The sequence below is a fragment of the Carassius auratus genome, chromosome 30 (assembly GCF_003368295.1).
Source record: "Carassius auratus strain Wakin chromosome 30, ASM336829v1, whole genome shotgun sequence".
Taxonomy (NCBI): Eukaryota; Metazoa; Chordata; class Actinopteri; order Cypriniformes; family Cyprinidae; genus Carassius; species Carassius auratus.
The window spans coordinates 24,451,058-24,466,466 of NC_039272.1; the positions used below are offsets into that span (position 1 = coordinate 24,451,058).

Consider the following 15,409-nt stretch of genomic DNA (forward strand, 5'->3'; position numbering starts at 1 on the left):
GAAACCCTCATCCCAGGCCTAAGGTCAACCTTTCGAACCCTTAAATCACCCAGCAGCATCACCTCCCTCTAGCTGTGTTGAATGAAGCTGTTACTGCAGCGTTTAAGCACAGAACTGTGACCTTTGAAGCGCAGACTCCCTGCCTCATTAATTCACACCGAGTCCAGACAAATCTGGGAGCCTCCAAACCCTGGGCTGCAATCTCAGCGGGAAAAGCCTGCGACTCACACAATGACTGCCTGCTCTCCTCGCTCTGGTCTGTCTAGACAACTCCACCATGAACCTGGTGTCGGTGTCAAATCTTGCATCATCAAAGCTGCTCAGGAAACAGAGCTACAGGTTCTGTCTCATCTCTATAGGAGATTTATTGTTTGATCTATAATTTTCCTAACATTCATTAACAAACTGCAATTCATCTGCCATCATTTGGTATAAACATATAGTATTTAAGTATCAACAGTAATAGTTCAATTCAAATATAGATCAGCTGTGTCTGAAAAGAGAGCGCCTCAAATGAATCAACTGTTTTGATGATTAATATTACTATATGGTGTTTGCATTTATATGATACTAATTATGCTGTCAGGCATAATAAAGTGTTTAAAGCAAAATTCTGAGCAAAAAAACTACAGTATAATTATTTGAAATGGGTTAGATCTAAATTATAATAATTAGCTGAAGAGTCAATAATAATAATAATAATAATAACTTTTAGTTCAATTGCCCTTGAACTTTCTGGTAAAAATCCTGATAAATTGCAAACCTGTACAGTAGCAACCAGTTACAATCTAAATATAGACACCGAAATACATAAAATCACATTAAATAATCTTAATTAAAAAATATAGGTCCTTACAGTTGCCCCTGACAGTATCCTTCACTATTATTCATGGTCTTAAAACTAAATATTTCCAGGCCAAATAAAAAGTGTTTTTATAGTCAGTATATTGCATTCCAATGAAAATGTATGAGATCCAATAAACTATGAATTCCTAATTTGATACAAGCTCATCTGGCTGAAGTATTGGGACATTAGTTAATATTTCTCCCCCTTCCAGACGACACTTTTCCTTTATATACTGGTGTATGTGAGACAGAGACTGATGATAGGTAGAAAAGTCCTCAGAGTAATGGGTTCCTTTGCAAGCAGTTATCTAATGGAAAAATAATCCATATTAAGTAAGAGTTAATCAACACCAAATTGAAATCTGATTCCCATTTAATGCGTTGTCAGTCCATATAAATCCTTAAGACTGACAAAGACCAAAAAGTGCTCTGTCAGTAGTTGATGGCCATTTTCTGTATTGACTTGGGGTGGGGGCAATAATCATAAAATTTCTCAAGAGCGATTTTTGATGGGGACACAAATATTACATCTATGGGGACAGTAAGTGAATAAAATAGCCTTGACAGCCTTACTTACTGGAGATCCACAACTACTGACTTTGACTTGTGTGTGTGTATGTAATGCAGGCATTTGGACCAAAGCACTGTGAGGCAAGGGAGGGGAGACTCAAAATGTTTCTAAACCTAAAGGTTTTTTTGACCAGTTTGTGTAGTTTTACTACTTACACAATTATTTAAAGTATGTTATATATAGCATTGTTATTTAAAATACACAGATTGGTTTTTAATCATATTCTTGTGGGGGGGCCTCAGATGGGGGGTCCTATACCCCTCCCCCCAACCCCCAGCATTTCCACCTATGCAAGACATGATTTCAATTAGCTGCACAATATTGTTGTTTTCATTTACTATCATTTATTCCATTAACTGTGAGGAGATAAAATTCAAATGTTCATTTATGTGTAAAACTTGTACTTTTGACCTCATTAACTGACACATTAAATCCTTTTCTTACATTTGCAACATTTAACTAGAAAGACAATGGCAAGTGGGTTCTCTACTCAGACAACTTGGTTAATCTGCTTTTAATGGATTTGAGGGATATTGTGTGTAACACAGCTGTTACGTAATGACACACACAAGTGGAGACTAATGTTCCTCTGTGGTGTAATCTTTACTGCCACTTTGTCTGTGCTATTATTCTAATGCAGCATTTCAATCACTGCACAGGGTTTCAATACAAGCTAAACAATCAAACACTGTATATGACTTAAACGGGGTAGACAAAATAAAGAATATGACATGAAATTGCAATCTACGGTCATACAGATATAAACACCAGATCTAAACAGATCAGTAAATTTCTCCCTCATTCACCAGTTCTTCAACTGGAGGCTTTTTATTTTTATGAATGCAGTAATGTCCCACTTTACTCTATTCAGTACTTGTCTGGCAGCGATCCGAGAATCACTGAAGCTGTTGAAGGCAAATGGTTGTTCAGCTTGTAATTAAGCCTCAGGTTCAGCACCGCATGGGGGCCTGGTGTGGGCCTGACCCACCCAATTACAACTGGATCATGGGAATCATGTAATCATGGACACTTAATTAACAAAAAACATCTACATTCTCTCTTTTTCCTTATTAAAGTAGGATCTCAGTTCAATCACTACTGACATTTATAAAAAGCCCTCATTAAATGTATTAAGCTGGTTTGCTCTGCGTGCCACTTTCTCTATGATCCCGTTCTTCTGAACACACCTACAGTCTAAAGTATGTCATAGAAACACTGTTTTCCCTCTCAATATGTAGCAAATGCATTTTTTGGGGTAATCAACCCTTTGCTTAACTCTGACAACCAAGTCACTTCTTTACAATGGATAAGCTACTGTCAGTAGCTCTGACATATAAAAGTGATGAATGTATAGACTCTGATTGTGTACCTGAGTGTTTTGCGAACCATATCTTCATCAGTTATCCCATAATACGTTAGGGTCTCGCTCCAGACAGGGTTGAGAGTGTTGCGTAGGGTCTTTGTGCGGAGCTTATTGGCCTGGAAGAGAGGACAGATGTGCTTGTAGATTAGTGGTTGTGTTCACTGGCACAAGCTAAGAAGAAGCCAGACCTTCCAGATATATAATGATAAAATGACATGAATCAGGGTTTAAATTCTGCATTTAGACATGTACCACATTTTTATAACACGGTTGCAAAATGGCAAACCTCATTTAGAATTAATAAAATAATAATAAAAATAAAATAAAATAAAACAGCTCATATAATATTTAGACTGACATACCAAGGTTGGTTATCACCATTTTATAAAGCTTAATCACCTTCTTAAAACCATTTACTGAAGAAAAGTTCATGGAAAAGTAGAAAGTGTCTTTAATTAACACAATTAACACCAATGTCTTTGTTTCATCTAGCACATCTGTGATGTGTTTCCTAATCATAATGGGTTAACTCCTATCTCATTTAATTCTACTGTAACCCTGTGAAGGAGAGTTCAGCTGCACGGTAGGACATATGATCCATACAGAAGGAGAATGACTTTGAGGAGTCTTATGTTGACAGTAGCTGTAAGTGATAAACCTGCACATAGTAAGTCGATTGTTGAAAAGAAAAAAACAAGATGTCCAAAAACAGATTAATTATAATGAGAAGCATGATGATAATTTTTAGAGCACAGATGTTGTTCAATGAAAAGGAAAATCTGGCCTTTTAGATTTCAAGGCAGCTCTAGTCAATTTGATAAACGTAATCTAGACCCATGATAGATAGAGTTCATTTGAAGTTGGTTACCTCAGACTAAAGAGTCTTAAGTAAAAAAATATTTTCTTGTTATCTCATGATTTTTTTTCTCTATCTATTAATGCCCGATTGAATATTATAGTTAAATATGCTATCTGACTGTTACTAACAAAATGCACAAAAAACAGTCAGGCACCTCCTACTAGTAACCTTCCATCTGATGCAAAGTTACTGATGTGATTTAAAATGGAATTTTAACTGAATTACAGTTGGAGCTTGTTCCAAAAACAGAGTACTGTGTCTAGAGATACACAAATCTATTTTAAAGACAAAATTATACTATGTACCACAGTTAAAGGTTTCGAGAGCTTTAATAAAAAATACAGTTGTTAGAATGAGCAAAACTGACTTTAAATAGTCAGCCTTTATGGATTCTGCAGTGACAGACAGTACCTTCTGTGTAAATTGTGTTTTAGCATGCTTTAAAGGCTCTGTATTAAACATTAGATTCTTTATTGTAAGAAATCAATTTTCATAATTACCATAAAGCTGTGGTTCTCAACTGGGAAACAAACAGAAACAAAAGGACAGAACAAAAGAACATAGTTCTTGATTTTCTATTTTATTAATAATAATATTAATAAATATTCTTCATAATATATTGATCAGAATCATTTTAAGTTATCTAGTGGGACGAAGCTTCTTGAGGCCCCCTAATGGGTCCCAACCCTCTGGCTGAGAACCGTTGGCTTTAAAGATATAAATCATATTACTGCAAGCCTCCTTTTATTTTATAAAACAATGCATCTCCGAGGGGAGAGTGGGCACATACCTTACTAGCTCCAGGCAGGAGGTGCAGCTTAACATAGGGATCTGACAGCCCATTGTGATCCATTGGTTTGAGTCCCTGAGAGAGAGGGAAAGGAAGAAAAAAAAAAGTGTGACTTATGAAAAACAACCACTTTTAGACATCCTGTCAAGTCAACAGCACAAAGCACCATGTCAGCCTGATAGATTCCACAGGCTTTAGATATCCAATTCACATCAAACTCCTGCTTTTTCTAACAAGACGTACCGTTACAGATCCGGCCAAATGAGCTAATTAAAAACACTGGAGGTGATGTCGTGCCATGGCCCCTGCAGCTCTTAGCTTTCTATTAACATGCATTTTAGTATGGGCAAAAAGCTCAAGCACTTTGGGCATAAAAAGCCCAATCGTTGCACGGACACGGCAGACATATCAGACGTGCAATCATCCAAAAATGAATTGAGCTATTGTGTTGTTGGTGCCAAAAATAATAATGGATTCTGTGTTGTCTGATGCATGTTTTGGACATTTTCTTTATAATCAGATTCAACTGGATTCATTATTAAATATATTTTTGAGCTATTTAAACAGCCTTGAGTCTCTGAGACCCCACACAGAACTAGAGGGATATGAATTAACTACAAGCTGCACAGGATTTCGAGTAAATATCAATACAAAGCTAGTGTCTGCTGTCAGAGAGTCTGTGAGGCAAACAGTGATTTTATTGAAAACCTCTGCACCACCTGACACCCATAATCTCCTCGGCTCTCCTGCTTAATTACAGTCTTTGTGGTGGGGTTCGGTAAGGTAGCATTGGCTGCGTAGATCTTCAGGCCCATCAATATCAGAGAGGGTATTAATGAATAATGCCATATAAATTAGATCTTTTCAACACTGTTAAGCATTACATTCACAGTCAAAGAATGGCACCGCTGTCTCTCAGAAACCTTGAGGGGAGTGTTTTTGATTAAGGGAACACGATCTTTCACAAGTCTGGATTTATCTTTGCAGTCCGAATAATGTTTTTCAGTTTATCCTTCTGCATAATGCAACTTTGCAGCATGATTTGACAAAGGTGTTCCTTATCTTCAGAAAAAAACAGTCAAGAGAGCCAATAAAATACCAATACACCAATAAAATCAAGTTTATTCGCACAGAGATCAGCTGCTAAAAGAGCTTCAGGTCTTTCCAGAAATGACTGGTATGAAATCGTATTTCTTTGAATATTCAGCAGGAACCAAGTTAGTGAAAGAAAAGGTACTTAAAAGGACAAACGATTTTATATTTCTTATTAATATAGTTAGTATGTAAATATTTAATTCTTGTTTAACAAAAGAAAATAAAAAAAATATAAAAACTTAAAGCAGCTGTTCTCAGCTGGTCTTCCTGCCTCCAGCATTTATTGATATTTTTATGCCTGTGTATTGAACACTTCATGGAAACCTGTACTGCAGATTCAGTTCAACCAGTTCAACCAAGAGCACAAAAATATGGAACATAAGATTTAACTAATCTCATGAGGTAATGTTAAATTTAAAAGCAGCACTAATTAATCTACAAGTGTATCCCACGCTGTTTTCTTTTACAACATTAAAACACGCAGTATTCACACAATATTTAGTAAATGCAACTTAAGAAATAATTCTAGAGCCTGTATGTGGGGTCTCTTATTACAGTAGCTTTGCACATCTTGCCACTGCAATTCTCCCTCATTCATACTCCACTTTGCAGAGTTGCTCAAAGCCAGAGGTACTGTATCTTGCAGTCTTCATCAGGTTTTCCTCTAGGATTTGCCTGTATTGTAATGCATTCTTTTACCCTCTACCCTCAGAAGCCTGCCAGGATATTCCCACAGCATGATGCTGCCACCACTGCACTTCACTGTGGGGATGGTGTGTTTCTGATCGCCAGTGTTAGGCTTATGGCCAAACATCTCAATTTTGGTCTCATCAGACCACAGAACCTTCTTCCAACTGGCTTCAGAGTCTCTCACATGCTGTGCTGAGACATTTTTCTTTAATAGTGGATTTATCTTTGACATTCTCCCATTAAGATGTAGCTGTGAAGCCCTGGAGCAACAGTTAAATGTGCAATCTCTCCAATCTCAGCCACTGAAGATTGTCAATCCTTCAGAAGTCCCATTTTGCCTTCCGGTTAGAGGTGGATTTATTCTACTATTATACGTAATTCACTTGCTAAGGGGTCCTGATCACCCCGAATAGTATGATATTTTTATTCCTTACTTTTATTCAGCAAGGAAGTATTAAATTGATCAAAAGTGACAGTAAAGACATTTAAAATGATAAAAAATATATACATTTCAAATAAATGCTGCTCTTTTGAATTTTCTATTCATCAAAGAAGCCTACGAATGTTTTCCACAAAAATATTAATGAGCCATGGTTTTCTACATCGATAATAAGAAGAAATGTTTCTTAAAGGGATAGTTCTCCCAAAAACTAGGATGTCATTTACTCAGCCTTAAAGGCGCAATATGTAATTTTTCTGCTTTAAAAATAGCAGAAATCACTATATCTATGTTATACAGTATTGTTCAAAATAATAGCAGTACAATGTGACTAACCAGAATAATCAAGGTTTTTAGTATATTTTTTATTGCTACGTGGCAAACAAGTTACCAGTAGGTTCAGTAGATTGTCAGAAAACAAACAAGACCCAGCATTCATGATATGCACGCTCTTAAGGCTGTGCAATTGGGCAATTAGTTGAAAGGGGTGTGTTCAAAAAAATAGCAGTGTCTACCTTTGACTGTACAAACTCAAAACTATTTTGTACAAACATTTTTTTTTTCTGGGATTTAGCAATCCTGTGAATCACTAAACTAATATTTAGTTGTATGACCACAGTTTTTTAAAACTGCTTGACATCTGTGTGGCATGGAGTCAACCAACTTGTGGCACCTCTCAGCTGTTATTCCAATCCATGATTCTTTAACAACATTCCACAATTCATTCACATTTCTTGGTTTTGCTTCAGAAACAGCATTTTTGATATCACCCCACAAGTTCTCAATTGGATTAAGGTCTGGAGATTGGGCTGGCCACTCCATAACATTAATTTTGTTGGTTTGGAACCAAGACTTTGCCCGTTTACTAGTGTGTTTTGGGTCATTGTCTTGTTGAAACAACCATTTCAAGGGCATGTCCTCTTCAGCATAGGGCAACATGACCTCTTCAAGTATTTTAACATATGCAAACTGATCCATGATCCCTGGTATGCGATAAATAGGCCCAACACCATAGTAGGAGAAACATGCCCATATCATGATGCTTGCACCTCCATGCTTCACTGTCTTCACTGTGTACTGTGGCTTGAATTCAGAGTTTGGGGGTCGTCTCACAAACTGCCTGTGGCCCTTGGACCCAAAAAGAACAATTTTACTCTCATCAGTCCACAAAATGTTCCTCCATTTCTCTTTAGGCCAGTTGATGTGTTCTTTGGCAAATTGTAACCTCTTCTGCACATGCCTTTTTTTAACAGAGGGACTTTGCGGGGGATTCTTGAAAATAGATTAGCTTCACACAGACGTCTTCTAACTGTCACAGTACTTACAGGTAACTCCAGACTGTCTTTGATCATCCTGGAGGTGATCATTGGCTGAGCCTTTGCCATTCTGGTTATTCTTCTATCCATTTTGATGGTTGTCTTCCGTTTTCTTCCACGTCTCTCTGGTTTTGCTCTCCATTTTAAGGCATTGGAGATCATTTTAGCTGAACAGCCTATCATTTTTTGCACCTCTTTATAGGTTTTCCCCTCTCTAATCAACTTTTTAATCAAAGTACGCTGTTCTTCTGAACAATGTCTTGAACGACCCATTTTCCTCAGCTTTCAAATGCATGTTCAACAAGTGTTGGCTTCATCCTTAAATAGGGGCCACCTGATTCACACCTGTTTCTTCACAAAATTGATGACCTCAGTGATTGAATGCCACACTGCTATTTTTTTGAACACACCCCTTTGAACTAATTCAACTAATTGCCCAATTGCACAGCCTTAAGAGCGTGCATATCATGAATGCTGGGTCTCATTTGTTTTCTGAGAATCTACTGAACCTACTGGTAACTTGTTTGCCACGTAGCAATAAAAAATATACTAAAAACCTTGATTATTCTGGTTAGTCACATTGTACTGCTATTATTTTGAACAAGACTGTATATATTTTTTAGTTGTGTACTTACATCATCCCGACAGTTTCCACGAACTTTCAAATCCGGAGAAAATTATAGTTTAATTAGAAGACACGGCACGTTTCTTTATTTCCGTTTTGTCGCCCGTCTATGGCGTCATATAAACTTTGACCCCTCTAGTTTATCTAACTTCCTGCGGAACTGCCAAATACAAAGGTGAACAGAAACAAAGACGAGACGCAGAAGAAAAAGTAGTAGCCTTGATTGAGACTATTATATTTTATATTTATATTCGTATTTCAACCTAAATCAATAACTTAGTTATGGATCATGATTATGCTTTGCCTGCACGTTCTGTGAAGCGCAAACGCACGGGTGAAATAAATGACCCGAGATGGTTTTGGGACAAGAGAAGCTACAAGACACGGGTAAATATTGGAGTTGCATTTCCAAGATAGAGAGAGCTTCGTGACAAGCTGAAACTACAGAGAGATGCCGAACTCGCTTTCATTCTGATAAACAGGAATGCATCCATTCAGCTAACTGTATCTATCTGTATGTTTTGTGAAACGATGATTTCTTGTGTAAAACGCAGACGGACTAGCTCTCATGTAAATCTACATTTGTTCTATATCTAGCTGAATAAAGTAGCTTCAAATGCAGTTCTCTAACTTGTTCGATATCATAGTATAACGTAATTATAATTATTAACGAAAGGCGGCCGTGTTTTTTAACATATATTACTACTAGCTAGATGGAATATTGATTTGATAGGGGTCTCATAATTCATATAGACGGTTTCATCGGGCGCACGCGCCTGGACCTAAGTTAACCTCCGGTCTGTGTTGTGTATATCGGTCTGGCTGCGGTGCCTTCTACAAACGCAGTTAAAGGCAAGGTGATGAGTAGACTGAAGTTGGGCTCAGGTGGTTGTGCTGTGGGATGTGTTTCCCATACATTTATTTATTTTTGGAGACTCACCACAATTTTAAAACAGATTTTTTTTCCCAAAAGGCTTCATTGAGTAACGTTAAGTACTGCACGTTTAATAATAATAATTCCTTACATTTATATGTTTAAATATCAAAGCGAGGCACAGGTGTTTTTATATCTCTGTATTTCTGAAGGAAGACTTGCATGTTATATGCCTGATAAAGCAGCGTGTGAGCGTACCAGCTCTGCTTCGTTTACAGCTGTTACTGGGGAAACCTCTATTTCTCGCGCTTTATGTCTATACTTTAAAACATCTACTGTTGGCAAATAATGAATTTGCATTTTCATTAAGTCCGCCTGATCCACGTAGCAAACATTTTGTTAGTTATCAAAAAATATCTACTCTAGAGGGACTTGGCTGTTGTTATTGATTCTATTTGGAAGTCTACCGGAAGTTAAGTTAGGTCCACAAAAGCGCTCATGCGTGGTAACGTTTGTTTATGTTGTTGCCTTGAAACCATCTATATCTCTCCTTCGAAAAGACGTGATTGTCAAAATACTAAGTTAGAATGAGTGAGGAATGATAGGGAGCGACAGAGCACGTGTTCCAATGAACAACAACACCCATGAGCCTTACGCTCTTTCCCGACGTCATCAAAGTACGTCTTATGTTATAATTTTGATTGAGTGACCCCTGGTGGCCAAAAATTCCATACTGCGCGTTTAAGTTGTTCCAAAACTGTATTAATTTTTGCCTGTTTAAAATACAAATTTTATTTAGATATTTTTTAAGAATATGGGTAACCAAACAGTTGATGGACCCCAATGACTTCCATAGTATTGATTTCCATACTATGAGTCAAAGGGGTCCATCAACTGTTCGGTTACCCATATTCTACCCAACAGAAGAAAGAAATTCAAACAGGACTGGACGAATGTAGCCTTAATAAGCTAAAAAGATTTGCAGAGATAAAATGATAGTTTTCCTCTTGAGAAGTGGCATAAAAACTAACTTAAGTTCAAAACAACAAAATACGAAAAGACCATTCATTTATTTATTAATTTTTATAGGCACTGCACATAAAAATAGCACTGAATTATCTTTCAATTTTTTTTTGGTAGGTCAGAAGGCCTAAGGTCTGTTGAATTTCATCATTCAAACATCAGAAGCTAAAAAGCTAAAATGAGTCACAGAGACAAACTAATTTTAATATAGATTCAGCATATTGTGTAAGTTTGTTTCCATGCTTCATTGATGCATTTATTTTCCCAGAATGCCTTTTCTCTCTCTCTGTCTCTCTCAGGTAGGGCTCCTGGACGTTCCTCCAGACGGCCCCTCACTCTCCTGTGTGCAGTCATGTATAAGATGAACAGATCTCAGAGGGCCAGGGAAAGGGTCAGACTCTCTAGCCTAACATATAAGGGCTGTCAGAACCACAATCCTAATTAGTTATTTTCTGCTTCTGTGAGCTATACAGTTTAAACTTATCAAAGAGGCTTGCTTGGGCTTCACACCTCTCTCCACTTTTGTTTAGCTTGTGGGTACATGGAGGAAGTGCATAAAGACATAAATAATCATCAATGTTGCCTTTAACACAACAACAGTGCCTGAGAAATAAAACAACTGAACATGAGGGGGTGTGAGAAAACTCAGTCTCTGACAAGTTCTCTGCATGGGCAAAAGAACATGGCAGGAGGGGTGACGGGCAAATAAATAATGTCGAGACTAGTCAAACCAAAGTCTTACAAACTGTAGCTTAATAAAGAAGACTCAAGAAACATGGGACTGTGATACTGGTGTATTGATAGAAAATGTATCAACTACAACTTAACTACAACTTTTGCCTCAAACTTAGTAAGGTAGTTGTTAATTTAGGTATTGGGTAGGATTAGGGATGTAGAATATGGTTGTGCAGAATATGTGCTTTATAAACAGCCAAGATGTTAATAATAGGCCCTCTAACCCCAAACCATTGCACACCATTGGTTAAGCAAAAAGCTGACATGTCAGGCCACTAAAACAAACAGAACAGACTTAAAAGGTTAAAGTCAAATGAGTAGGATGTCTGAATGCTCAGCACTCTAAACCAGCAAACTGATTGTTTTCTTAACATTACAACAAGGCAATTACACACTCTCTGCAAAAATTGTCCCTGTGAGGTACAATTAAGGCTTATGGCTGGTTTACACCGAGCGGTAAGGGTCAGTACAGTACAGGAAGGTACAATTTGGGATGGTACACTCTTAAAAATAAAGGTGGTTAAAAGGTTCTTCACAGCGATGCCATAGAAGATCCATTTCTGGTTCCACAGAGAACCATTCAGTCAAAGGTTATTTAAAGAACCATCTCTTTCTTACCTTTTTATAATCTGAAGAACCTTCTTTTGCCACAAAGAACTTTTTGTGAAACGGAAAGGTTATTCAGATGGTTCTTTATGGAACCATTTAGACAAAAAGGTTCTTCTGTGGCATTGTGAAGTACCTTTATTTTTAAGAGTGGACACCCTGATCAGTCCTTACTCGATAGGTATGGTGTATGTGGGGAGGTAGCGACTAAATAATTCTTGCACGCTACATTGATTGTGTGAGTGAAAATATAAAATACACTGTTATTTTTTTTTGTGTTTGTGCACTCTGATGCAAACAAGCCCAACACTCATGAGCAGCATGGTGGAATGAGTGAAGGAGATGCATCATTTCCCTTGTGATGTCATTCTGCTTGTAGCAGTGCAAGTCATGATTCTCTATGAACCAATCAACGTTCTGCAATGAGTGTAGTTCCATCTTTTGGGTACCAGACTTCTGGCTAGGTACTTCAATGGAAGGGTCCTAAAAAAGTGTTATGGTATGGTTTGCTATTTTGGTATAATTCACAACTTATGACAAAGGAAACGGAAATATTTGCATAACATACTATACTGAATGGTACAGCTCGGTGGAAATGACCCATCAGTACTTCCAAACAGTTTGTGTAAGTACCTTAAGGGTACATATTACTATACTCTGAGGGACTAGTATACTCCTTTTACGGTATATAATGCATAAAGTTGTCTCGGTTGCAGGCTCTGAGAGGTATGGTCTTCATCTAATTCAGTACATTGTAAAATAAAGCACAGGAATTCAGACTCAGCCTGGGTTTACATTATGGGAAGTCAACCGTCAAACTGGCCAAGGAGAAAGTCTTTTTATTAATAAAAAAAAATAAAATACCACACTTCAGCTTCGACAAAGGCTTGTCAAAAATGAAGACATCCTTCTCGTCCTTCTCTTTCATTCTGCTCTTCAGGTTATTCGCTCCTGCTGTTTGTCCTATAACAGAAAGACCAGTGGACACCGGTCTCATCAGAGCTACAAAGCAGTTTTCAAAGTTCCACAGGTCTGTTAGGGTTTGTGATTGTGGGTATGTTTGTGTGTGCATGCAGACACTGCACATGGTCATTCTATTTGAATGTGCTGAGCCTCCGAGGTCCACTTAACTATAGAAGAGGACTGACGCAACCATTCACAAAAAATAAGGCCAAGCACAAAACTGAACCTTGCTTTCAGCATGTTTTCCAACTGAGTTGTCTTCATTCAGTGTTGAGCCAGGCACCAGATGTGATTCAGAATTCGTCTTGCGTCTCAGGGCTGTGTGACATATGGGTGTCTGGTAAACTGTGGCCCAAAGGTCCAAGCAGATCGATAAAGAAAAACGGCCAGACTCGACTATTCAGGATAACTGTAAAACAGAGAAGCGGAGGTCTCCTGAGAACACAGCTAACAATAAACGTGTTATGGGGCATCCGATTGCAGTGTTGCAGGTGAATGGATGGTTGATCATAATTATGGAGAAGCAGGAAATGACCAGTGTGAAAGGAGATGGGAGGCATGCATCAGCGTGTGCGTGTGAAAGCCACATGCGCACCCAATCATTCATAGTGCTCTACTTACCGCTGCCACGCTGCCAAGTACGGCATTTCCCTTCCCATCTCCCCATCAATGGCTAAACAGTCAGATCTGTTTCATCTGCCAAATTATATCCCTTTATTCTCCAGGATAAACATCCTGTTGGAGATGGTCTGCACTTAAAAATGAAAGGGGTGAGATTCTGTAAAAGGAAAAGGCCGGTCGAAATCAAGTGTGTTTCAGAAGAGCAGATGGAGGTTCCAGCACAGATGACTCTCAATGGGTGAGAGCTGCACACACTCCAAACCCCATTGAGCCTCATAGTAAATAGCCCTGTGCCCATAATGCATTACGGATAAGCATTAGTACAGGCTGGAGGTGGGCTTGAAAAACAGGGAGGGAGGAAGAGAGAGAATAAACGCTAGAGTAACATCTCAATAAGCTGGACCTATTGAATTGTTTTGTAACAATTTCTCCTATACCAATTTAATGTTGAGAGGTCAAATAGCCATTTGTAGCTTGAACAGTATACACAGGTCCTCTATCAGAATATTACTATTTTTGTTTGAGTGGTGCAACATGTCAACAAATGAGTTTGGAATTTTTCCAAAACTCTAAACCCCATTTCAACATTTGGGCTTTAAAATGATACAAATACAAATGATTCTTAAGGGATAGTTCACCTGAAATTTTAGCAAATAAAAATTCTGTCATATATTACTCTCCCTCATGTCCTTCCAAACCTGTAAGACCTTCGTTCATCTACAGAACACAAAATAAGGTATTTTTTATGAAAACCAAGAGCTTTCTGACCCACACACAAACAGTTATAAGTCATTTATAAGTGATTAGTTAAAGATGAACTAATGGTGTACAAAACATGACTATGCATTCATAAATGATCAATACGTGACATATTAATATATTTTAATCTATACTTTGTAGATAAAATTATAAAATATTTACAATTGATTAAATGATGATTAAATAATTTACAAAACTTCACAAATGATTATAAAGTGATATGCTAATATGCTGTCGTAAGTTATCTTAAAAAATAGCATCATGAAATAATCAAACAGATAATAGTTAATAGTTACTAGTTTACAGTATAGGTTACTGGTTAATATATTTGCACAATATATCAGCACAGACTTTTGTTCTGTGTGGAGTGTGTAGGATCTTGTGATAATGTGAACCGGTTTTACCCTCCACTAGGTGCACAGCGTTAAAATACTTTATGTGTGTCAGAGAAGACATCTGTCTAAACCCTCACCAGTGAGCCTTTACAGTACATTGCAGGTAACACTACAAAGTATTCAAAATCTGTTGTGTATATGAATGAATAAATCATTTATAAAGCTTTCTGTATCCCTAATCTAAAGTGAAAACTACTCATCAATTGTAAATGTGTTACACATCATTTGTAGATTTTTCTTACAGTACCTGTTACAAATGATCTATAGGTGTATTACAACACTTTTTGCATCCCCTAAACTAAAGTGTTAAATACTCATCAGTTGTAAATGTTTTACCAACCTTCCGGCTACGGGTTCTTTGTGTGTGTCTGTGTCTGTTAAAAATAAATCTACCACAAAAATTACAGGTCTTTCAACTACAAAATCAGCAGGGCAGAAAAACTTTGCAGATATGGCCTATTCTCAAATAGCAACATTACACACTAACGGTGCTTTCACACTAGCACCTTTGGTTGCGCAATCGTACCAAATCGCGGAAGTGAACCACTATTAATGACGTATTATTTGAAAAAATGTGTGTTTGTTTGTGTTTCACTCACTTTCCTGACAAGAGTGACTGACCCGCTGCAAGCAGAGAGCTGTATCTGATTTCTGTTCGCCTTCAGTGTTCTTTGCAGTACATTCGTAAGACAGGCCCAAGTGCCGTTATGTACTGAAGCTTTGTAAACAAAATAAACGGGTTCAAAAACATAAATACATAAAAGTGCAGAGAGTAATGTTGAGCATTTCCCGCCTTCTCTTGCGCCGTTGTTACTAAGCAACGTGGTAAACAGCTGCTG

The 15,409-nt window shown here is 37.6% G+C and overlaps 1 protein-coding gene across 1 annotated transcript in view; it reads right to left on the reverse strand.

Moving 5' to 3' along the window:
- Window positions 1-15,409, reverse strand: part of LOC113049756 (double C2-like domain-containing protein beta) — a 101,166-nt gene that overhangs the window by 19,431 nt on the left and 66,326 nt on the right. Inside the window, exons 3-4 of the mRNA XM_026212366.1 lie at window positions 4,430-4,504; window positions 2,787-2,896 (exon numbers count right to left, since the gene is read on the reverse strand). Coding sequence (XP_026068151.1) covers window positions 2,787-2,896; window positions 4,430-4,504 — 185 coding nt within the window. The remainder of the gene's footprint in view (window positions 1-2,786; window positions 2,897-4,429; window positions 4,505-15,409) is intronic.